General features: G+C 58.5%; 1 protein-coding gene across 1 annotated transcript; it reads left to right on the top strand.

Moving 5' to 3' along the window:
* Positions 1–791: 791 nt before the first annotated feature.
* Positions 792–23,879, top strand: SEMA7A (semaphorin 7A (JohnMiltonHagen blood group)). Its single transcript, XM_055418158.2, has 14 exons — positions 792–1,009; positions 14,407–14,558; positions 15,352–15,390; positions 15,725–15,817; positions 16,038–16,122; positions 16,272–16,382; positions 16,989–17,128; positions 17,719–17,903; positions 18,789–18,897; positions 18,982–19,180; positions 21,781–21,908; positions 22,105–22,259; positions 22,451–22,512; positions 22,840–23,879. Exons 1-14 carry the CDS (start codon positions 838–840, stop codon positions 23,199–23,201), a joined length of 1,992 nt encoding a protein of 663 aa, XP_055274133.2. The 5' UTR covers positions 792–837; the 3' UTR covers positions 23,202–23,879.
* The last annotated feature ends 728 nt before the right edge of the window (positions 23,880–24,607 follow it).

Raw genomic sequence — 24,607 nt, 5'->3', positions numbered from 1 at the left:
GCATCCTGTGGGCAGAGATCCCTTAAAGCTGGCCTGACTTTGTTTCCCCAGCAGTGAGTCCTGGGCATGCAAGATGCTTCCCTTTCTTTTTACTTGGGGAAGGGGCCTTCTTAATTATATCCCCCTCCACTCACATGGAAATGAGTTTGGATTTTCTGAGCATACACCAGCTGGCTTGGGGGGAGGCAGCCCAGAAGGCTGCTGGCTGGGGAAGGGAGGAGAGGGGAGGGGAGGGAGCCAGGCCAAGATGAAAATTCTGTGTTCTCACAGCAAAGCAGGGATGGGACTCTGAGTGCTCCCCACAGATTATTGACCCTCTGCACAAAATCCACCCCTCTTGCTTAAGGAAAAGCTTCTTGCTTCTGCTTATAGGCTCAGAGGAGCTGTGTCCACTCAGGCCAGCCCGTCCTCTGAGAACCACAGCTTTCAGGGTCCAAACACTTAGCTGACCATTAGCGAGGTTGTCTGAGCCCTCAGGAGAGGTCCTCCCTGACTTCTAAGGTAGGCCAATCCCTTTATGGTGTGAGGGGAGTGACTCTAAGGCCCAGAGAGGGGACAGATCCTGGAGCTCATCACAGAAGACCATAAGTCTGTCTTGCTCGCTGCCCACCCGGGTTCTGCCTGCCGGTGGAGTTGCCCAGAAAGAGGTGGTGTAGGTTTCCCTGGGGCGTGTGGGGGAGGGGGGCACTTGCATCCCCCTCGGCTAGCCTAGAGACGAGGGGCGGGGGAGGGGCGGGGTGGGGTCAGCCGTTTGACTCCGCCTCCTCGCACTGGCTTCAGCTCACGCTCGGGCGCTGGCTCAGTCTGGCTGCTCTCCGCCGTCGCTCTGCTCCGGGGATGACACCGCCTCCGTCCAGATGCACCGCCCTCGGCGCCCCGCGAGCCCGCGTTTCCAGCTCTCTGGCTCGGTCCAGGTTCCCGCTGCGGCTGCTGCTGCAGCTGATCTGGACGGCCGCCGCCTCCCAAGGCCACCCGAAGAGCGGACCCCGCATCTCCGCTGTCTGGAAAGGTAGGTGGCGCCGCTCGAGCGGCGGGGCGCGGGATCCAGTGCCGCGCGGGGCGGGTGCGGAGTGTGCGGCATCGGGGGGAGTGCGTGCGCGCGGCTCTGTGGGTCCCGGGCTGTCCCCGTCGGGAGCGTGTGGGTCCGGGTGAGTGTGTGAATGTGCGCGCGGCCACACCGGAGCAGGCTGTGACGCTGCGGCGAGCGAGCGGCGGGGGCCGGAGCCGGGCTAAGTCGCTCCAAGTCCGCCCGCAGCCGGGAGCCGCAGCGGCCGGGCGCAGGGGGACGGAGAGGGCCCTCTTCTCGGCCCTAGGCACTCACCGTCCTCCAGCGCCCGAGCCTCTGTGCGGGGGATCCTTTCTCCCGCCGGGTCCCCCACCTGGCTCTATCTTCCAGAGCTGCGGGCTCTAGCTGCGTGCGGGGAGCCAGTAGGGTCGGCAAGGGGGCGCGGACCCTTTGCCGCCGCCGCTGCGCTCGGGCTGCGGGAACAAAGACCCCGCTGCCTGCCCCCGCCCCCCGCCCCGGCCCCAAGCGCGGGCCGGTTAAAAGGGTGGGCACCCTGTGGATAGCCCGGACGAGGTGCGGTGCGGAGGCTTCGGGCACCCGGGCGCTGCCTCTGCAGTGCTGGGACCAGCCGCTCCCCCCTTGTCCGCACGTGGCAGTTGTCACAGGGCTCGGCGCCAGCGTGGGGGCAGTGCCCGATGGGTGGGGCGCGGCCATTGGGACCCCCAGGCAGAGGATCTGGGGAAGGAGTGCAGCTTTTAGGCCCTCGTGGTTACGTGAACTTGGGGGACCGGAGTCTCCCCCAGGGGCGCCTCAGTTTAGACCACTATACGCGGGTCGGAAAACCAGCTGGGTGGTTTGAGGGGTTTTCTGCCTCGAGGGGCTGAGCTCCCCTCCTCTGCAATGCACAAAAATGCTTCCCCACCCCCCTGCCACTGGGCTCTGTCCCCATGTTCGGCGTCGGCACGGCCCCCCTGCGGTGGTGGTGGACCGGCAGTGGGGGTTGGGGGGCTGGTAGATTTGGCCCCTCCGGGAGCTCTTTGATGCCTGAGGCGGTTTGCAGGGATTGCCAGAGCCTGAGCATTATCTGGGGCAGGTATTCTTAGCAGAGAGAGAGAAAAAAGAAAAACCCACTCCAAAAGCAAGTGGCCTGAACTACTGCTGCAGTGGATGGAATATGACTCGCCCAAGGTCACTGTGCATTGTGTGAGTTCACAGTGCAGAGAGGGGCTCTGATCTGGCAGGGACCAGAGCTTGTTCTGAGTTAGGAAGTGGAGAAAGATTTAGGCCGTTTCTTGGCCATGAAGAGGGTACTCTGGGGGCCAGCTCTGCTACCCAAAGATATTCCTTGTGCAAGTGGAGCGGGGCATCTGGACCCCTGACCATCCACTCAAGGTGGACACCGACACGCCCCTCAGTCATACCAGCTCCAACCTGGGCTCTCTCTTCCTTCTCAGCATCCTTGTCTTTCCCCAGTCTGCTTAGTTGTCTTGGACAGCACAGCATTTCTGCACTTTGAAGGGGATGATGGCCACATCTGAGTGTTCTAAAGTCTACCCCTGCCGGAGTGTTCTGAAATCTCCTCTTGGGCCAAACCCCTTGCCTTTGGCTCTGCTTTTCCCCATCCCCCAGTCTTCCCAAGATACCCTTTCACACACATACTTAATGCACACCCACCTTTTAGCACATAATGCTGCCTTCCCATCTCGGGCACTTAGTTCCCACCCTGAGGCTATTTAAAACTGATTTCTGTCCTCTTACCCACTTTCCAAAGTGCTCTGTCCACTGCACGCAGTTCACTAGTGTAGCCACACTGGCCGTGCCCTCTGCTGGGTAATGCATTGTTGACCCCCAGTTGGGTCTGCCAGCCCCTCACCTTTCTTGGCCAAGGGCAATCTGTGGTCTTCTTCACTGGTGCCAGGCACCCCACAGGCCAGACAAACCCTGCCATCCACCTGTCCCCCAGGACCACCAGCTGGTAATGGTATGCCTAGCTGACAGCTGCCTCCTATTTCCCGTGGAGTGACACATGGCAGTCGGACAGGAATGGGCTTGGGCAGGGCGAGCCCAGGAGTAGGGTGAGAGGAGGACCCTCCCAGCTTTGCTGGAGGCCTAGGTCCCTGTATACCAGTGGGGTGAGGGGATGGGGATGGCAGCCTCCTGGAATGATAATGGATAACCAAGGATAATGGTGGTTCTGGCGCTGCTTTTCCGTGAGACCTAAACTGGCCTTTTAATTAAAAGCCAGGACAGGTGTGAGGACTGGAATGGACATAGAGGGATCTTTCTCTGTCATTTATTTTCTGCCACTTGAACCTGCAAGTCTTAGTGGATGATTAGATAAGGGAGTTCTGGGAAGGTCCCGGCCTGCTCTTGTAAGGGGGGTTGATGCCTCTCCAGCCTGATGAAGGTTGGCCCAGAGCAGCTCTGGACAGAGCGAGGGATGTGCTAGTACTGGCCTGACAGTTGCCCTTGAGCTCTGTACCTGTCTCTGACCCTCAGAGCTTGTCAGGGCTCTGGAGTTTTTTCCCCCTAGAGCTGCCACTGACACAGGGGCGAGTCAAGGGTGTGACTTTGTAAACCTGACCTCCCTGCAGCAGGAGCTGGAGGGGAGTGGTTTGCAGGTGAAGGCAGGAGGTGGACATGCTTGTGTACCCCTCTCCCATTCCATCCCTGGTTGAAGGAGATGGAGAAGACCCAGAAGACTCTGATCTCCAAGGTCAGAGGTGAGCCAGCTTGTCCACAGCAAGAAGCAGAGCGCAGTCTCCAGTTATCCAGCTGGTTCTGCCATCTCCCTTGTCCAGTTAAAAAACAGGATGTTATTGTTGACTCGGCAGCTGCAGGGGGAGCCATTATGGGGCCACTCCCCGGGGCAGGGGGTTTGTTGTCACCTCCTTTAGGGGATGAGGTCACAGCTGGGGCTCCCCAAGCATCACCATTTCCAGTGGAAATCCTTGCCCCCTTGGGGACTCAGATGTATTCATCACCTTCAAGGTGAACTCCCCTTGCAGAACAGGGAGGGGGTAGGGGGGACAAGTCCCAGGAGGAAGGGGAGTTTCTAAGCTGGGAAAGATGCTTGGTGATGTCACCGGGAGTTTCCTGCTAGCTTTGTGGTCCCCCTTTCCTGAATAATGAAGATTCTAAGAGCTGGCTGGGATATAAGAGATCTGGCACTGGCCCAAGATGACCATGATGAGGGAGAAAGAGATGGGAAGTTGGAAGCCTGGTTCTGGATCCAACTCTGATGATTTTCTGTGTGTCTCTGGACAAGTGCTTGACTTTTTCTGAGCCTCAGTTTCCTCAAATTTCCAAAGCAGGTCTTGTTGTTTAGTCGCTAAATTGTGTCTGACTCTTTTGTGACCCTGTGGACTATAACCCGCCAGGCTGCTCTGTCCATGGGATATCCCAAGCAAGAATATAGGAGTGGGTTGCCATACCCTCCTCCAGGGGATCTTCCATGACTCAGGGATTGAGCCTGCATCTCCTGCATTGCAGGTGGATTCTTTACCGCTGAGCCATCAGGGAAGCCTAAAGCAGATGTAGGAAGGAGCCGGTGGTTCAGTGATAAAAGAATCCACCTGCAGTGCAGGAGATGAAGGCTCAATCCCTGGGTCATGGAAGATCTCCTGGGGCAGGGCATTGCAACCCACCCAGTATTCTTGGCTGGAAAATCCCATGGCAGAGAGCCTGGCGGGCTACAGTTCATAGGGTTTCAAAGAGTTGAATATGACTGAAGCACATCCTTATCAGAACACTAATCCCTTGCCTTTCTGGAGCAGGTGGAGGCTGTAGTGGTCTCATCAAACCCAAGCAGTGAGAAGAAACCAAAACCTGGGAAGTCAGGGGAACTCCTTTAGTTTTCTGTTCTTTCTTATCACTTTCTCTCATAAATTGATGGCTGATCAGCTGGAGGAAATGGCTCACTTGGTTTGTGACTCTGGGGGTGGGCATAGTGATTCAGTATTTTTGGCATTTATCATTTGTTGGGGCCAACCTTGTGTTGGTCCTGGGCCTAGGGAACCAGGGATGAAAAACTAGATGAGTGCATAGGCTTCTCTGTGTAGATGAGGAGAGAGGCAAATCAACCTTCAGTTACAATGCAACATGTCAGGGCCTGTCACAGAGGGCAACTGTGGGGGTCAAGGAGGTACCTAATCTAGTCTGCACAATCAGAGAAGGCTTCTTGGAAGAGGTGATAGCTCAGGATGGTGCGTGGAATAGGAGCCAGCTTGAGAGGGGAGAGACAGGAGGAAGTACCCTGGTATGACAGGATTTCAAACCCCAGAACTTGCAACTAGGACGAAGGAGAGGCAAGGAGCTGTGAGGAGGAACACTGAGTCAGCCTGGCCTGGGGGCTCCAGGAGGGTTTCTTGTAGGAGGGGGATGTCTGAGCTAGGCACCTGGCCTTCCACAGCCAGCCCAGCAGTAGGAAGGACCATGGCGGGCAGGGAAGACCTCCCTGTGTCGTAGCTCCCTGATGGGAAGCTGGGGCAGAGTCCAGGGACCCCAGAGCTTTCCTGCTGACTCCTAACCATAGGTGTTCTCCGGGTGAGGAGGCCCAGTCCTCAGCAGAGATGCTTCACGGGCTGAGGAGCTTGCCCAGCGTCAGCCAGGCCCTGCTGGTGTGGGAGGTGCAGATGGCCTTCCTCTTCCAGAAACCTTCATCTCCTTACCCGGGTTGGATCACTACCCAGGCTGGGCACTTGGGAGAAGCAGGGAGAGCAGGACACCCTTCTTTGAGGAAGGCTGGGCCAGGACCCCTAATGTGTAGGTGGGAAGCCGAGGCTCAGCCTATGGGGTGGGACCCAGTGGCCTGCAAGGGGGAGTGGTAGGAGTGGGTGGCCCCCGAGGTGACAGCTCAGGCCCCAGCTGACGTCCTATCCTCCACCCCCAGTACCACTGCTGGGCAGTCTAGCTGTGTCACAAGGGGCTGATCGCGCTTCCTCTGCTCTAGTTGACAGCTCTGGTTTCTCCTTTCTTGGTTTCCTTTTTTGGCCAGTCCTGGCTGCCCCGGAAGCCACCTCTCTTCAAGGGTGGGGGAGGAAGGGGTTCCTCTTAGAGCAGGGACTGTGGCCCCCAAATGTCAGAGGACTTGGGCTTCTCCCTATCCTAGCCAGTCCAGGCTGTGAGGGGCCGTTTCATCTGTCCCTTTCTTATTACCAATGGTCAGTCAGCCTCCAACCCCTTTACTGCACCCCCACCCCACCTTGGCCACAGATCTTCCCTCCCCATTCCCCACTTGCCATGCTTTCCTGCCTCCAGGCCATTGCCCTGCCGCTTGTTGCCTTGCTGGTCATTCCTCCAAGCACCCAACTCGCCCCCCTTCCTTCTTTCTATTGGTTCGATCTCACTTCCTCCAAGGAGCCTTCTTGAATGACTAACTCATACAGCCTGATGTCAGAAAACAAACGTCAGAGGTCAGCTGGGCTAACCACTCATTCCACAGATGGGGAAACTGAGGCCAGAGAAGCCAGGGACTGGCCCAGCATCACCCAATGAGATGGGCGGAGCCGGGACCAGCACGTTGTCTTCCTCCCAGGACAGTCCTTGACCTCAGCTCTTGGCCTCCCTCCACTTGTCTGTCTGTCTTCATGCTCTGTCCCCAGGCTTATGGCTCCCCGAGCCCATTTCCAGTTCAGCTGGACCCAGACTCTCCCTGCCCCAGCGCTGTTTGCTCCTGGAAGCCTCAGCAGCTTGACCTCCTCCCTTTAGGACCTTGGATTTGGGCCAGCTCCACGCACTCTTCTGGTCTGTTCCTCGGGGCAGCTGGGCCTCAGGTCCTGGGGGCAGGTTGATCTGTGTCACAGCATGGACTAATCAGGGTTTAACCGTCACGGCAGCCGGGGATTAGGCTGAGGCTGCTGTGTCTCTGCACCCCTTCTGCCAGTCAAGGGTGGGGCTCTAACCCAGCACCCTTGGGGGCGGCCGTCACGAAGGAGGGCAGCTAGTCCCCACTCTGTGCCTAGGTCTGTGTTCAGTTCCTTTTCCGGTGAGGGCAGAGGAGAGGTTCTGGGTTTGCCCTTGAAGGGCCTGCTGGTACCTGGAGAGGTGGCTCTGCACCCTGTGACTAGAGAGGGCACCTGGGGAGGTCAGGAGCCTGGTGCAGCCAAGGACTGGGACAGGAAGTGAGAGCAGGAAGGGTCAGTGTGGGGTGGTGCAACCAGGGACGACTGCCTGGTGGAGGAGGAAGAGCCAGGCTAGACAGAGGAACGGGGACAGAATGTGACATAGATTGCGGCTTGTATCCTTGTCTTCTGGGCCCGGGGCTCTTTGCCAGCCTAGTGAGGAGGAAGGTCACCGGGCAAGGCTGGTACCCTGTCGGTGACCCAGGAGCCTGTCCTAAGGTGTCTCCGAGTCTGACCTTGGGGTTTGGCCTACCCTAGACCTGCTCCTTTTTAACATCCTCAGCTGCCCGTACTTGCCTGTCCTGACCTTGGATTGGCCCCGGGGACTGGGCTTCTCCTTCAGGACCCCACAGTCCAGGTGAAATTCCACCAAACAGTGTGATCCGAGAGAAGACGGTGTGTGCCAGATGGTGTATAGAACAAGGTCAGAGGGAGGACGGAACCGTGAGGCATGGAGCAGTCTGGGACACTTCCTGAAGCCGGCGGCCGGAGAGGGGGATTGAGGCTAGATCTTCAAGCCCAGGGAAGACCGTGTGCACAGAGAGAAGGGGAAAGGCGGCCAGGGAAGGGAGAGCACACATGAAGGGGCAGACGCGGGCTGCGGCCACGCAGCTGTGGCAGAGAGGAGCAGAGACGGTGGGCCCTGACTGCCCGCTGGAGGAGCTGGGCCCTGCTGCGACAGGCAGTGTGGACCCGTGGTGGGTTCTTGAGTTGGGAGGCAGAAGCAGTGTTTTGTTCTGTTTTTTTAACCAGTGCAGGTTGGGCGGGAGCCTGGCTGGTTGGCTGGTAAAGAAGGCTCTCTGAGCACACCCTCCCTCTGCTATAGCCTGCCCACACCGCACTGTGCTTCTATTCTGGGCAGAGATCATGGGATGCTTGTGTTCTGGTCAGCACGCAGTGCGGCACTACACCCCCAGGTCCCTAGTCCCTGCCTCCCTCAGGCCCGCACACCCACGCTTCCTTACACACACTCTCTTTAGGGCATCGTGGATAGAGGTCAGGCACTCATCGGCCAAGTAGCCTGTGACCAGGTTCCACCCTCTCTGGTCCTCAGTCTCCTCATTTGTATGAGAGAGGCTGACCTAGAAGCTCCCAGGGGCTCACTTATGGAGCCCAGTGTTATAAACACAGATTTCAGACTCAGTCTGCCTGAGTGTCAGCCTCCACACCCACAGTGAGCTGGCTGATCTTGGGCAAGTTACTCAACTTCTCTGTATCTGGCTGCCCTCATCTGTAGAACGGGCACAATAAAAGAAGCTGCCTTCGAAGAGTTCAGTGATGATTGAATGAGTTGATACATCTGACACTCCAGTACTGCCCGACGCTTAGTAAATGCGGTGAAACAGTTAGGTGGGGGTGTCATCGTTGTCTGTGTCATCTCCTGCTTTGGCATCTCTGATTGCTGATGAAATGCAGCCCTGGCAGCCTGGCCCCTGCCAGCTCTCCCTCACAGCCCGTGCTGGCTGGCTGCCCTTGCTCTCTGACCCCTCCCTCCTTCCCCTCTGGCCCAGGCTAAGGCTGAGCTAAGGAACCTTCTGTTTCTCAAGGCCCCGTGTCCTGCCTACCTCCTTCCATCTGGGGTGGTTTAGCCATCCTTTGCTCTCTCCCTGATCCCTACTCTGGCCCTGGGCCCAAGGGCAGGCCCAGTACCTCTGCCTATCCTCTCCTTTGAAAGCGCCACCACCTGACTTCAGCCTCACTCTGGGGCTTTTAGAACCTGTTGAGCTGAAGAACCAGTGGAATCCGGGCAGAATCCGGACAGGACGTGGCTTCCCACCTTCCCTGGACTTGGAGCCTCCTCCCCTGTCTGGCTGGGCCTCTGTGCTAGCCTTCCCTGAAGCCCCAAATCTATCTTGCTTCAGCCCCGCCCCCGGCACACACTCAGCTTATTCTCCACACTGCTCCTCACCCTCAAGCCTTTGCCCAGCTTGTCTCTCCAGCAAGCCAAGCCTTCTGGTCCTTCGAGAACAGTGGTGCAATGCAGAGAGCACATAGCCCTTGGTGGCATGGAAGGCCCTTAGTTTTCCTGTCTGTAATATGGGCATGCAAGTGCTATCCTGACTTCTTTGCAGGGTGGTTGGGGGGATTTGGTGAGCTAGTTGGTGGAGGCAAATGAGGATGTGGTTGCCTGTGCATTCAGAAAGCCGTCTCTGACTTATCCAGTATTCACAACCACATGCTTTACTCCAAAAGCCCCCAAGCTTAACCCTGAGTGTTTTGTTCCAAGAGTCATTGCTGCTGCTGCTGCTAAGTCACAGTGGGTCATAAAACCTAGACCTTAGCGAGTACCAGCCCCTCCAAGTCACTGAAGAGAAAGCCACACTCAGGAAGGCCCAGTCCCTGGCCAAGTCACGGCCACCCAGCCGCCTGGCTGCCACAGGGAGCACAGAGAGAGCCCGGGTTGAGTCCACACGTGAGGTATGCTCCCTGACGCCCGCGGCTGACGTTGGTGGGTGGGAAGACCCTCCCCCGTGGCTCAGCACGCAGCTCACTGTTCCCATGGTTGATAAAGAGAGGCACCCCACCCATGACCCTGAGTACCACCTCAGGGGCCGCCACCTGCCCCAGCACACCAACACTGTGGCAGCTGTCTGGAGTCCTGCCTTGCCGAGTGTCGCCAGCACCCCAACAGCAAGCACAACCCTTCCTTAGCACAGGCCTGTGCCATCCTGGAAATTGGTCTTCTGGATACAAGGAGTGGCTTCCCAGGCCCTCCTCCTTGTCATTCTGCAAGAGGCAACAATGATGAAACATTTGTTCCTTTGCCCCTCACCTCCTCCAGTGGAAAGGTTTCCGTCATTCAGGGTCCTACCTGAAAGGATGGTGGGTGGGTGATCCCTCTAGTTACCAGGTCAGTGACTTTTCCCTTGGCCAGCAAGGGAATGTAGGGTAGAGAGCAGGAGACGCCACAGGGAAGCCGAGAGAAGGGGATGGATGGTTTTTGAAGATCAAGACGCTCTCACGGAAGTCCGGGCTGTGGTCCTGGCTGGAGCAGGGTGATGAGCTCCAGAAACCTGAGCCGCTGCCTGGCCCTGCTCTGTCTCCCTTGTTCTGTGTCCTGGGCCAGTGGCATGGTCTCTCTGGCCTCCGGGCCCCCTCAGCTCAGCTACTGTTCCCTTCCCTTCTCCTTGACCTGTGGACTTCCACAGGATGGCGAGCCTGAGGGCTAATTCCTGGGCTCTTCATGGGCCTTCCCACTTCTTCCTCTGGTGAGGGTGTTAGTTGGGTCTGGTGATCCAGGGTGGGGCCCGACTATGGGAGGAAGCTCCTGACAGCTGTGGCTGGGCCTCCAGTCGGAGGGTGGCCTGGCTCCTGCCCCGTATCCAGGCTTCCCTGGCTGCCTGCTGCAGGCACTCCCTGCTGGATACCGCATTCCTGCAATTCTCGGAGTCCCAATGCCTGCTCTCAAAGGGCTCCTTGAGGTTAGCATTCAAGGCCTGTCGGGTCAGTGGGTCAGCTTGGAAGGCTGTCCTTGTCCAGACCAGACGGTGGGGCCCATCCCTTGTTGCTCCCTTCACAGATAATGCCACTGCCCCCCGTTCTAGCTCCCACTCCCCCCTCGCCTGAGCAGCCCTCTTTCACGGGCAGCGAGGATGTGGGGACGGTGAGGACCAGAGGGTAACAGCACCCGGCGCTGATGAGGAAGGGTGATGCTCCAGCAGGCAGCCCCGCTGTAGGAAAGCCCCCTCCACAGACGGTCCCTCTTGTCCCAGACAGTCGGTTGCTGGTATTGTGCTGGGAGGGTGGGGTCCCTCAGAGGGGTCAGGTCTGATTGGTTCCCACAGGATCCGAGCCCCAGGGATGGCCTGGCTGGGGGCCTGATGGGGGTGGGCTGCCCCCCTGACACCTGGCCATCTTCTTGACCCTCATTTCTGTCTGGGACTGGGCCTAGAGAGGAAGGTGGGGGCTCAGGGGGCCACGGAGACTAGCTGGGTACAGGCAGCTTTAGTGTACCCTTTCTTGGTCGAGAAGGAGCCAGGATTGGCAAAGAATCACATGGGGGTAGCGGGCTTGTGCCTGGCTCGCCTCTGGGGCCATGCCTACCCCGTGTGTCCCTAGCCCTCTCCCCTGCCTGAACCCCGGGTTATTCTGGGAGCTTTTAGCTACCACTTAGTCAGCCACTAATGCGTCAGGCCGGGGAGTGAGGGGGGAGACACGGTGCCAGACGGTGCTCCTTTTAGACTTCCAGGATAGGAAGTTGGGGGGGGGAGCTGGTCAGACAGGGCGACCTGGGGTGGGGGGACGCTGGAGGAGAGGAGGCTCTGTGGATCCTGGCCCTGCTCATTGGAAAGAGAAGGCAGCTCCGGAGACTGAAGGGCAGTGGGTTGGTGTAGCCTTGGTCCCCCACCTTGCCCTTCCCCCATCACCACTTCTGGGGGCTCCAGCCCACCTTCCCGATTCTCCTCTCTTTAGGTCTCTTCACCCACCACACCGTCAGGTTCCCCTCCTTTGCTCAGGCTGTTTCCACTGCCTAGATTTCTCTTCCTGCCTGTTTCTGACCCATCTAGCATAGGTCTGCCTTCCCCATCCTTTTGGATTCCTAAGGAAGCAAGAAGATGCATTTAGGGATGCAACACTGAATCTCTTTAGGAGCAGGCCCCGGCCTTGCTCAACCCCTGCTGGGGTGGAGCCTTGAATGCCACCCCCTCCCCTCTTGGTGCCAAGGGGCCACAGATCCTGGCCGCCAAGACTTGGTGCTGCCTTCACTTCCAGGCAGCCCTCCTGCCCCTGAACCCCCCAGCCCCCGCTCCTATGACCTAAACAAAGCTTCCTTTCATGTATTCATCGAGCTGCTGCCGCTCAGACACTTCCCCTGCACAATCAGGCCCTTTGAGGGCCTCGGGCAGTGCGGGAGCCGGGCTGGGGCTGGGGTAGGGAACGGGCCAAGGCCTCGTCCTGGGGCCGAGCTGGTGCCATCTCCCCCATACACATCACCAGGCACAGAGCTGGAAGGGGCGGGGGCCTTGGGGTCAAGGGAGGCAATGCTCCTGGGCTCCTGTTTCTTCTCCAAGATGAGGTGAGCAGTTCCTGCCTCCCTCCCACTCCTGACCCTGACAGCCACAGCCAGGATTTGAGCGCAGCAGGGCTTACGCTTGCAGATCTGTGCAGGGCTTTCCTGTCATGCTATACCCAGCAGCACCCCATATGCACCCAGCAGCCCCCCAACCTCTGTGGACCCCTCATCCTCCCTGTGTGTTCTCAGCGATACCTTGTAAGCAGCCCAAGGGTCTGTACCTGTTTTGCTTGAGTGCCATGGAGGCTTGCTTTGGTGTGGCTGTTTCACCCCTCCAGCTGGGTTCCAGGGTATGGCCGGGCCTCTCTGCAGAGCCTGCTCTCCAGGGCCAGGCCATGGCTCTCCCATCAGACTAGACTGCCCAGGACAGGCTGCACCTCCTCCTCACTTGGATGGCCCTGTGACCCCAGACACAGGCTCCCTCAGGGCCCCTCCCATGCCCCTTCCTCCACAACTAAGGCTGAGCATTGGCTGTGCAGACCCCTCCTCTGAGGCCTGTGGCCATGAGCTGAAGCGACTGTTGGGAGGTGGCCAGTGTGGCCTGAGCTTAGGGCTCCTCCCCTTTGGCCTCTGGAGGGCCTCAGATCTCAGGTTCCAGCCCCACGTCTTCAGGCCCAGACATGTAGCTTTTTCTGGCTGCCTGGCCATCTCTGGGAGTAGGTGGGGAGCTGGGGCTACAGACTGTCTTGATTCGGGTTAGGCTGCAGGGCTGGTGGCAGCTGCTCAGGCTGCGGGTGAAAGGGGAGCCGGAGCCAGGGCGCTGAGTCAGGAAAACCTTGTGTCTCTCCCCAGCACTCTAACATTCTAATTTTATCCCAACTGCTGGGGAAGGGGAACCTGCCAGCCCTGGCTGAGCCCTCACCAGGTGAACCCAAGGGCCGTGAGCTCAGCGCGTCTCTGTGGCCCGCAGTGCTGGCATCTTCATGAACGTTCCTGTCTACCAGCACTCAGTCTGGATGAGCCAGAATCTCCTGCCTCCAATGCCACCTTGGGCTAGAGTGTCCCTGAAGGCCCTCGGTTCTGGCCTCTATACAGTGAGCTGGGCCACAGCTGAGGTGGAGTCTGAGAATAGCCCACTTGCCCACGTGACCTGGCCATGCAAGAATGTATCTTAAGGAAAGGGGGTGAAAGTGGAGGGTGGATAGGGCGCTCTGTCCCTGCTGAATGCAGAATCAGGAGGGATGGCTCAAATGGCACCGAGGGGGGCTGGGGGCAAAGTCAAGGACAGGGCAGTTCTTTTCTGTCTGGGCTGAGGGTGTCCTGCTTGGGTGTCACTGCCTGCTGCCCTTGAGTTTGCTGCAGTTGAATAAACAGTGATCGGGCTGAGGGCACGGGCTGGTCAGAGGTGGGATGGTGCTAGTTACGGCTGATTGCTGGGGGCGCCGCCACAGGCTGTCCCATTCCTGTAATTTAGCCCTGCAACCAGGACGACCTCAGCGATGTCACCGGAGATGAGACATCTTCTCCCCGGAGGCAGTGGCTGCAGAAGGTTTCTTTTTTGGGCAAAACTGCCCCAATCAGCCCTTCTACTTAAAGGTCCAGGCTATGCTTCGTGAAGGGCCCCCATCCCAGAGTTGCGGGGAAGTGAGGGGTGGTCATCCCTCCCGGGAGTGAGCTGGCATCCTTGTGAAACCAGGCCAGAGCAGTCCAGGGCACAGAGTCCAGCTTGGGGGCAGAAGCTCTGGTTCCTGGCCTGCTACTGCCCGTGTGAGTTTGGGCTGCACCTCTCTGGACCTTTGTTTTTCCATCTCTAAAATGGGAGGAACTGGACATTAAGACTCTTCTGGCTCTTGATCCTTACTGACCTGCTCACTCAGGGGATGGGGTAGGCTGGGAAGGGTGAGAGAGGGCCTCCTGAAGGACGGGAGAGGCCTTGCTACCTGCAGGAGGTGGGGTGACTGCTTGCTCTGTCCTAGGCAGCAGAGAGCCTCAGAGCAGAGTTGGGAGCCCTCCTTCCCAAGCCCAGCCCTCTTAGGAGCAGCAGAGTGTGTGTGTGTGGGGGGGGGTGGGGTCGGTTCTCCCCAGGGATCCTTAAATTCTGCCCCAACTCTGAGGTCACGCATATGGTAGGGCCTTGGCTTTGGGGTGAGGACAGCTGGTTGCCAGCCCCTACCAGAGGGCTCCTCTCATTTCCTGCTCACAGCTCTGAGTCCAGTGTCTCCATAGCCAGCTGCAAGCCCTTGTATCTCGGTGGCTGTGGTATGCATGGGGGCAGGCCGGGATCTTCCAGCCTCAACGTTTTCTGCCTATTGTCTCTTCCTTAGGCCATGCAGGGCAGGACCATGTGGACTTCGGCTCAACTGAGCCACACACGGTGCTTTTCCATGAGCCAGGCAGCTCCTCCGTGTGGGTGGGCGGACGCAACAGAGTCTATGTCTTTGACTTCTCCAAGGGCAGGAACGCCTCCGTGCGCACGGTGAGCCTGGACCCTCTTCCGCCCCCTTCTCTCATCTTCCTTCCCCATCTTCTTTTTATTGATTGATTGATTGTTTCGGCTGAGCTGGGTTTTCCTTGCTGCGTGTGGGGTTTCTCCCGTTGAGGCAAGTGGGGGCTGTTCTTCGTGGCAGTGCATGGGCTTCTCATTGCAGTGGCTTCTCTTGTTTTGGAGCACGGGCTCTAGGGCATGGGCTTAGTACTTGTGACACACAGGCACACAAAATTAGTTGCTCTGTGGCATGTGGGGTCTTCCCAGACCAGAGATCGAACCTGTGTCCCCTGCATTGGCCTGTGGATTCTTAACCACTAGACCACCAGGGAAGTCCCTTTCCCCATCTTATCTCCTCCCTGGCCTTGGTGAGAGGCCTCAGGGAATCCGGGGGAACTGGCATGTCTTCCAGAACTGGTCAGCCCACTATTATACCCCATAAGTGGTGCTGACTGGCCTGGGTGTTTGGAGTGATATGGAGACAGGCATGGAGCTAACACGCCTGGCCAGGTGGGGAGCACTGACTAGGGAGGCCTAGCAGGAAGCGGGCCTCCCAAACCCTGTGACCCTGTCTTGTGAGATTTCTGGGCTGGCCCGTGAGCTCTGGGCTTTGGCTCTGGGTATCAGGCTGAGTAGCCTGTGTGATCTTGGGTGAATCACTCCCCTTCTTGAAGCCCTAATTGCTCATCTGTCAAACAAGCCCATCCTGAGTTTGCATGGAAAGCAGTTGGGGGCACCTTGCCCCTGGCAGGTGGACTCATATCCCCTCTCCGCATTCCCCCAGGTGAACATTGGCTCCACCAAGGGGTCCTGCCGGGACAAGGTGAGTGGGGAAAAGGGGGTGCAGAGGGGAGGCTGGGCCCCTTGGAAAAGTCCCTAAGAGACTGAGGAAGGAGGCCTGGCCCTGTCTTGGGAGCTGCAGTCAGGGAGGAGAGGCAGCCCTGTCCTAGGCTTCCTGGCCTGAGCGGGAGACACTCCTTCCCTAAACCCTTCCTCTGTTTTTAGGGGGGTGGGAGTCAACGGCACCCACTTGGGCTCTCCTTAGAGATACCTCCTGGGCTCAGATTTCTGAAACCTTCTTTCCCAAGACTGAGGGTCCTAGTGCTAGGCCTGCCAGGGCCTCCCACCAACTTCTTGCCTTCTGCCTTTCCTGGCAGGACTGTGGGAACTACATCACACTCCTGGAGAAGCAGAACGAGGGGCTGCTGGCCTGTGGCACCAATGCTCGGCGTCCCAGCTGCTGGATCCTGGTGAGGAGGCCCCTTCCTGTGTGCCTGGTCGGCTCACCCTTGTCTGGGTGGGCTTCTGCCCCCCAAGGTGGGAGGAGGTGGGGAGGGCACTCTGAGGCTGGTCTCACCTTGTACAGAGTTCCTGGGAGGATGGGGACCCTGGCTGAGTAGCTGGCACCCACCCGTGGGAGGCAGTGACCATGGGACCATGTGGCATTCTGACCACCTTGGTCTCCCCCAGGTGAATGACTCTGTGGAGTTTCTTGGCGAGAGGAAAGGTTATGCGCCCTTCAGCCCGGATGAGAACTCCCTGGTTCTGTTTGACGGTAGGGCCGTGGTTGGAGCAGGCGGGTACCCTGAGGGCAGCTGTGCTGGGCTGGGGGAGGGCGGTCAGCTCTGTGCCTGGCCCAGGCCCCGCGTCGAGGGGCTTCCAAGAGCTGCGTGCCCTTATCCGTGGCCCTCCCACTGTGCCCAGGGGACGAGGTGTACTCCACCATCCGGAAGCAGGAATATAATGGGAAGATCCCTAGGTTCCGCCGCATCAAGGGTGAGATCGAGCTGTACACCAGTGACACCGTCATGCAGAGTGAGTCAGACTCCCGCTGGGCTGGGTTGGGCTGGGCTGAGGCGGGTGTGTGAATGCTCAGGGGTCCTCATGTTTCTGGGGAGTATCCCTGAGGGCCGCTGGGGCCAGAGGCCATCAGGAAAGTGGAAGCTGGGTGCAGCCCTGAGACAAGAGAGCCGAGGAGGTGGGCCTGGCCAGGAGCAGGGGCTAGCAGAGGTGAAGTTGTGGGGGCAGAATGGGCCTGACACCCTCTGGGGGCAAATCAGAGGAGGCCCCAGACCCAGAGCGGGGTCCCCGGGAGCATGGCGTGTCCCTTTGCTGAGCTCACGTGGGGCCACACCCACTCCCTCCTCTACCAATTAGGCAGAGGTGACATAGAGGGCCCCAGGGACTCCTCCTGGTCTCTAAGCATGAAGTCATTGCTCCTGGGCCAATGACGTCTTTGTCGGAGAGGGCAAAACAGGTGAGGGGTGGGGGTGCAGAGTCTCGGCCCCCTTGGGGTGTTGGACCTGGTGTTCTGAAGTTTATTCCTGGTGTGATTGGATGTGGGTTTGTTTGTGCAGACTCGGGGGCTGGGTCCTCCGAGAGGCTCCCAGCCTCACACCCATTCATGTCTGTCCCCGGTAGACCCGCAGTTCATCAAGGCCACCATCGTGCACCAAGACCAGGCCTATGATGACAAGATCTACTACTTCTTCCGAGAGGACAACCCTGACAAGAATCCCGAGGCCCCTCTCAATGTGTCCCGTGTGGCCCAGCTGTGCAGGGTGAGCCAGAGCAGGGTGGGCAAGCGAATGTGTCTGTGCCTGAACAGGAGGGAGTGAGTGTGGGAGCGCCTGTGTGTGTGCACATGTGCGAGGGGGCCTGTGGGACTGTGGGAGGAAGAGGGTCGGTGCATCTGTGAGTGGGTAGTGATGGTTGGGATCACATGCGTGTGTGAGGGTGTGCACAGGTGTGTGTTCGTGGAGAGTGTGTACAAGCATATGCGTGGGAACAAGAGTGTGTTGACATTGTGTGTTTCACCTGCGTGAAGATGCTGGGTTGTGTAGGTCTGTGTCATGTGTGTGAGTGTGAATGTGTAAGAGTGGGCAGACGTGTGTCTGAGCCGGTGTGCTCAGTGGGGACCTGACCCCTGCACCCTGCAGGTCCCCACTGTGGGTCTCTGTGCCCTGGGTCAGCCAGGCCTGCCACCTGGAGCCTGGCCTGAGTCGTGGGGCACCCCAGCCTTGCCCCTTGGCAGGTCCTCTTTTCCTCCTCAGAAGCCTGGGTGCTGGCCTTCCCGGCATCAGGTGCCCCGGGTGTGTGGGGCAGTCCAGGCAGGTGCTGAGGGACCTCCCCCTCCTCCCCTCCCTTCCAGGGGGACCAGGGTGGTGAGAGTTCACTGTCGGTCTCCAAGTGGAACACCTTCCTGAAAGCCATGCTGGTGTGCAGTGATGCCTCCACCAATAAGAACTTCAACCGGCTCCAGGATGTCTTCCTGCTCCCCGACCCTAATGGCCAGTGGAAGGACACTAGGGTCTACGGCGTCTTCTCCAACCCCTGGTGAGTGGCCCTTGTCCTGGGGCTAGGCTGGTGAGTGTCCAGTGGGGATCAGAGTACTTGGGCCCTGCCAAGCAGATGGCTGATATGGCAAGTGCGGGGATTCCAGGCTCAAGGGACCAGGCTGTTGCTGGGCCTGGGTTGGGTGGATGCAGTGCTCAGGAGGATGTGTGTGCTGGTGCTTTTGTGAGTCTGTATAGATGGCTGTGTGCACACGTGCCATATGCTTGCTCATGGCTACTGGGCATGTGTGTCCACCAGCTCTATACACAGAGTGGCTGCTGGGCCCTGGGAAAAGGCTGCCGAGGCCTCTCAGGGTGCTGGGTGCTATCACACCTGCTCAGGCATTGCCTGTGCCTGATAATTCACACCTCTTAATCACTTTCATTGATTGAAAACAAGACAGGCCTAAGTGCAGGGTGTGTGGGAGAGAGGTGGGGGCAGGGTAGGGAAGCCAAGACCCTGCTCTGGGGCTCTCGTGTGCATGTACCCAGTGGGCTGGAAGGAGGATGGGGGTCTGGCCTCCGTGGCCATTAGCATCCCAAGGATGCACGTGTTGGGATTCCTCCTGCCCTGGGGCTGACCTCTGAACTCAGGGATTCCGTGACAGAATACAGGTTGTGGTTTTATATTGCAAAAGAAAGAAATCAGGCTGAACTTCCATCCCTCCGTCTTTCTGACCTGCCTCTCTCCTTCCTTCAGTGGTATTTGCTAACACTCAAGGCCTGGCCTTGGCCTCCAGGAGAATCCCTGCCCTCATGGGGCTCGAAGGCCAGGGGGCTTGGTCGCAAGGCTGTAGTTATTCTCCATCTGGTGCGGGGCTGGCCTGAGTGAGTGGAGGTGGGCGGTCCTGAGCCTCCCACTGAGGTGGTCTCTATGTCCCCCCAGGAACTACTCAGCTGTCTGCGTGTACTCCCTCGGTGACATTGACAAGGTCTTCTGCACTTCCTCACTCAAGGGCTACCACTCGAGCCTCCCCAACCCACGACCTGGCAAGGTGAGCAGTGACACCCGCCATGGCCCAGGCCACAACCCCATCTCCCAGCCACTCCACTGATCTGGACCTGTTCTCCTCGCCCAGTGCCTCCCAGACCGGCAGCCGATACCCACAGAGACCTTCCAGGTGGCCGACAGTCACCCTGAGGTGGTGCAGAGGGTGGAGCCCATGGGGCTTCTGAAGACGCCACTGTTCCACTCTAAGTTCCACTACCAGAAAGTGGCTGTCCACCGCATGCAGGCCAGCAACGGGGAGACCTTCCATGTGCTTTACCTAACCACAGGTAAGGGGCTACCCGGGACCCCCTCTCCAGTCTGCTTGGTGAAAATGAGTATAAAGAGTAATGTCATTAACATCTGTTTGGATAGTTATACCTGGAAGGGAGAACTGAGTGGCTATGAGCTGTCAGGAGTTCATATGTGTAACTGTGAAGGAGTCAATCAGTGAGGGCTTCCTGGGGGGAGGTGGAGCAGAGGGAGGAGGGCATCGAAGGCTGGAAGGTACCCGGATTCAGAGGCAGAAATGTGGTGAGTGTGAGCAAAGCTGAGTGTACCTTGGTCCAGCACTCTGACTCCTGAGGATGGTAGGAAGAGATGTGGAAAGTCAGGTGGAAGGGCCTGGTCCCAGGTGTCCTATGGGCCTCTGCCAGGCAGAGTGAGGAAATTGGCCCCTCTTGCTGTCTTTGAGATTATGCAGGTAAGAGGAAACATCCGATGTGGGATGCAAAGAGTTTCGTGAGATGTGAGGAAGGGCCTCCAGACGGCAGCACCTTTGCAGGGTCTTGCGGAGGATTGCCAGGCCACCTTCTCTTCCCTAGAGGGGCTCCCTCTGGGAGTGGGGTCTGGCTGGCCCCAGAAGCAGAAGAGAACATTCTGAAAGATGAGCCTGCATCCCAGAAGGTCATTGGCCATGAAGAAGACAGCCCTGCGGTGGCTTTAGAGAACTTCCTGGTTCCAGACTGTGGGCGAAGATGCTCTGGGAGCAGGCATGGAGATCAGTATTGAGGGAAGGGTGCTGTAGGCCTTCCTTAGGACTGGGTAGTGGTGCCATCAGAAGAGCAGTGTCTGCCCCATTGCCTAACACCTCTGGGGTCATGTAGTCTAGGCCTCAGGCAGCCCCCTCAATTGCACATATCGCCCCATGTGACTTCCTGCTGTTGCTCCACCTTGGGGTTTTCTCAGGGTCATGGTCTCATCGGTTTTTTGGCTCTTAGGAGTCTTGGGGAGAGTAACTTCCCATTCACAGGCTTGGCTTCTGAGTTGTGAGATCCACCCCTTGATTCCTCCATTCATCCTGGCTCCAACCACCGACCCTTGTCCTTGCTCTGCTCCAGCAGCAGATGGCCCGGCTGTTATGACCAGCCAGCAGGATAGAGCACTGGGGTGTAGGCAGGGTGATGATGTAGGACTGGGAGCAGGAGCCAGGACAAGGCAGGCAGGTCCTGGGCTGAGGGAGCTGTAGGCTCCCTTTCTGCAGACCTGGAAGCCGATGAACTTGAGTGATGAGGGCATTTGTCTCAGTTCTCCCTGAGGGCCATCAGAGAGATACCATTTTGGAGTTTGCAGCATGAAGGATTGGGGCTGGATGGGAAGTTGGACTTTCTGAGCCTTCTGCAGAGAATGGGAGGCTCTTACAGCTGGAAGAAGCTTTGAGAGGTTGTCACCGGGCTGTTGGAGGAAGTGAAGGGCAGTGTGGGTGTGAAGGTAGTGCGTGGGCTGGGAGCCTGTCAGGTCAAGGGAGCCAGGGATGACATCCCCGAACCCATAGAGTGGGGATCGTGGACACTTAGAGGTAATGTCCCCGGCAGGCAGTCATCTGATCATCTGACTGCTTTTTTGGGGCAAGTGATGCCCTGGGAAATTGGGAGGGAGGGAGAGGGAGGTAGGCTATTCTAGAAACTGGGACAGCAGGGGAGGTAGGATTGGGAGGACTCAGGGGTCAGGATGCCCGTTAGTCCCCGTCAGGAGTGAATGGAGAGAGCTCTGGGCTTTGAGGCAGGCAGCCTAGTATATGACCTTGGGATCCCCTATGTGGAACCTAAGGTCCTTTTCAGGTCTAAGATTTTAGAAAAATAAAAAAATCCCCTAAGACTGCATATGCAGTATGGAATCCTGGATTGGATCCTGGAACAGACAAAGGACATTAGCGGAAAAACCCGTGAAATCCCAATCAAGTCTGTAGTCGACTTAATCATAACAAACCAGTGTCAGCTACTCAGCTGTGACAAACCTCACAGTCATACAAGATGCTAACCTTCGGGGAGACTGGGCGAAGGGTATATGGGAAGTCTGGACTGTCTTTGTGACTTTTCAGTACATCTGAAATTATTCCAAAATGAAAAGTTTATTTTAAAGAAAGCACACCCGAGAGAGTCCAGGAAACAGAAGAGGCTGGAAGGGTCTGGTTCTGCCTGCTGTGGGTTCCAGTCACCAGTTGCGTGACCTTGAGCAAGTTGCTTGCTCTTTGTGAGCCTCATTTCCTTTTCTTTGAAGTGGGGATGTTGACACCCGCCTCGCAGGGGAGTGGGGGGTTAAATGAAGTACTGATGCGTGTCGCTGGAGGCTTGGCATTGCTTGGGCACGTGGGGCTGCTGGTTCTGCTCTTCATGCTCCAGCTCCCCCTGTGGCCTTGGAGAGCCCAGAGCCTCCTGGGATGGCCTCCCTGGCCCAGCCTTGGAAACTTCCTGTGATATCTTTGGGCCCTTAAGACCCTCCCCAGTCATGCTGTCCTTTCCCCACCCCACCCCAGTCCTCTGACCCTCACCTGAGTCGTGACTTACAGCCCTGCCCACCCGTGTCTTTCCTGGTCAGCTCAGCCCCGTGGGAGGCTGCCTGGCTCTGCAGTGGGGCTCCCGCCTGCTGACCCTTTGCCGTTCACCCACAGACAAGGGCACCATCCACAAGGTGGTGGAGCCGGGGGAGCGGGAGCACGGCCTTGTCTTCAACATCTTGGAGATCCAGCCCTTCCGCCGTCCGGCCGCTATCCAGGCCATGTCACTGGACGCTGACCGGGTGAGCCTCCCTACCCCCAACCCACCCTGTGGGGCTGACGTGACCGCCAGTTGAGGACAGTGCCCTTCTGTGTGTGACTCGCGTGTCCTTTTCAGGGTCTCTGGGCCCCCGGGCCTGCGGGGCAGCTGGACCTCAGCCTGGGGGCTTAGAACTCAGTTGCGGTCCCTGACCTAAGCGGTCATTTTTTTCCTTCCAGCGGAAACTGTATGTGAACTCCCAGTGGGAGGTGAGCCAGGTACCCCTGGACCTGTGTGAAGTCTACACCGGGGGCTGCCATGGCTGCCTCATGGCCCGTGACCCCTACTGCGGCTGGTACCAGGACCGCTGTGTCTCCATCTACAGCTCCCAAGAGTATGTTGGCTGGGCCCCCTGCTCCTAGGAGAAAGTGGACACAGCCGTGGTGCTTGATGGGCAGCGTCCCTTCTGGCCAGACCCTCCTCCGGGTGGGCACCTCTGCTGCTACTGGTCGGGGGTGAGAACAGGGAAGGGGCCGGGCCTGTGGCCTCTTGTTTTCTTAGCCTGTCTCTTCTTTCCAACTCCAGGCCAGTGCTGCAGTCCATCAATCCAGTCGAGCCACACAAGGGGTGCCCCAACCCGAAGCCAGGTACCTATCTGGCCCAGCTCAGAGGCTGCAGTCCAATGGGGGTGGTATATCCATGCCCCAATTGCCCTGTCCGAGGGAGGCCAAGTCTGGTCCTGGGGGCCTCAGACAGATAGGGCCGTACAGTCCTGTGGAAGGAGCCCCCTTGGTGTGGGGGTTCTACAAGGAGTCGGGTGAGGGAGGCAGGGGAGAGTAAGGCGGAGAAGGGGGGCTAGTTTACCCGTGTTCATTTAGAAGCTTTGGCCTTGTAGGCCTATCAGCGTGGGAGGACTCAGCCTGCCGTGGGAGCACTCAGCCGCTCCTCACGGCTCCCTCCCCCGCTCTCCCCAGAACAGGCCCCGCTGCAGAAGGTTTCCCTGGCCCAGAACTCCCGCTACTACCTGAGCTGCCCCATGGAGTCCCGCCACGCCACCTACTCCTGGCGCCACGAGAACAGGGTGGAGCAGAGCTGTGAGCCCGGCCACCAGAGCCCCAGCTGCATCCTGTTCATCGAGAACCTCACGGACCTCCATTACGGCCACTACTTCTGCGAAGCCCAGGAGGGCTCCTACCTGCGCGAAGCCCAGCACTGGGAGCTGCTGCGCGAGGACAGCGCCATGACCTCGCAGCTGCTGGGCCGCGCCTGCAGCCTGGCCACCAGCCTCTGGCTGGGTGTCCTGCCCACGCTCGTTCTTGGCCTGCTGGTCCATTAGAGCCTCACGGGGCCGGGTGTGCTGCAGGCTTCTGCAGCCCCGGGGTGCTCGAGAAGTCTCACACCCAGAACCGGCTGGGCCCGGGAGCTCCTTGCCCACCACTTCTTCCCAGGGGGACCGCGTAAACCTGACGGGGGACCACCGGGCCCGCAGATGGCCAGCCGCAGGCGGCTGTTGGGCCCCCATGGGGCGAGGGTGTTGCGGGCCACAGAACGCAGGCTCTGACTCTGAAGCTGGGGCCTTGATGACCCAGGACTTTATCTTTTGGAGATTATTTTTCAAAAACTCCTCCTCAAACTAATGAAATACAGTGATGCTCTTGGCCTAAGAGCCTGTGGGCCAGAGAGTGGGGTTTAAAAAGAGGAATGGGGGACCCCATCTCTGGACCTTAGGGCTGAGGCCCGAGTCCTTCTGGACTCTCTGGACCCAGATCGGCCCCTCATTCTCCCTCCTGCCAGGACTCGGGGAGGCTAGTGTTCCTGCAGGCCCAGGGCTGCCCTCTGTGACTTCCTCACCAGCCCTGGGTCTCTCTAGGCAGCTTCCTTGCATGTTTATTGAAGGATGTTTGCTTTCCGGACGGAAGGACGGAAAAAGCTCTATTTTTATGTTAGGCTTCTTTCATGTATAGCTACTTCTGACTGCATCTGTATGAAATACCAAAACTACATGCGGGGTAGGGTGGGGAGGGAGGGGCTAGGGGAGGGATGGGTCATGGGGGTGCCGGGGTGGGGGTCCTCAGTCTACAGCTCCTGGGAATGGGATGAGAGTCCAGGGATGGGCATGGGTTTGAAGAGAGAAGCATGAGCTGGCTCTGCCCTGGGAGCCCAGTCTGAAGGGGACATTCGTCCATGCCCCTGGTCGGGGTGGTTGCGGGAGGGGGTGGGATGAGGGAGACAGGGGAGAATGAAGGAGAAAACTGAGCCCTAGGTTCACCGTGTTCATTTCAAATGAGGAGCCAGGTCCTCAGGGGGAGGTTTCTAGGACTCTGCCCTTGGCATTGGGGGTTGGGGGGCGGGGGGGTCCCCTCCCCTCCCCTCCCCTCAGCCCCCTTCCCCAAGGGCTGTGCTTCCATGCTCCTAGCCTCCCACCTTCAGCTCAGGACATGTTATAACTTAGGCTAAACTGTGAATTCCTGTAGGGACGGCCTGGGCCAAGCTCTCCAGGTGGGTGGCTCTGCCCCCAGCCCTGTCCATGGTTTTCAGCAGAGAGCTGGGCCCTTCTCTGGCTGTGTCTGGCCGGCCTGGGGCAGGGCCTGGGGCTGGTGGCCTTCCAGCTTCGGCCCCTGCATCTCTTCTCAATGCACTTTAATAATGTAACATATTACTAATAAACAAGCTATTTATTTACCTGTGCCTGCTCCTTGCCTTCCACGCCATTCTGGTCAGGGGGTAAGGATGGGGGTTCTT

The sequence above is a fragment of the Moschus berezovskii genome, chromosome 21 (assembly GCF_049115385.1).
Source record: "Moschus berezovskii isolate FMDL1 chromosome 21, NW_MosBer_1.0, whole genome shotgun sequence".
In the NCBI taxonomy this organism is placed as follows: Eukaryota; Metazoa; Chordata; class Mammalia; order Artiodactyla; family Moschidae; genus Moschus; species Moschus berezovskii.
The sequence above is the reverse complement of the archived record's forward strand: the minus strand, read 5'-3'. Positions and strand labels throughout refer to the sequence as shown.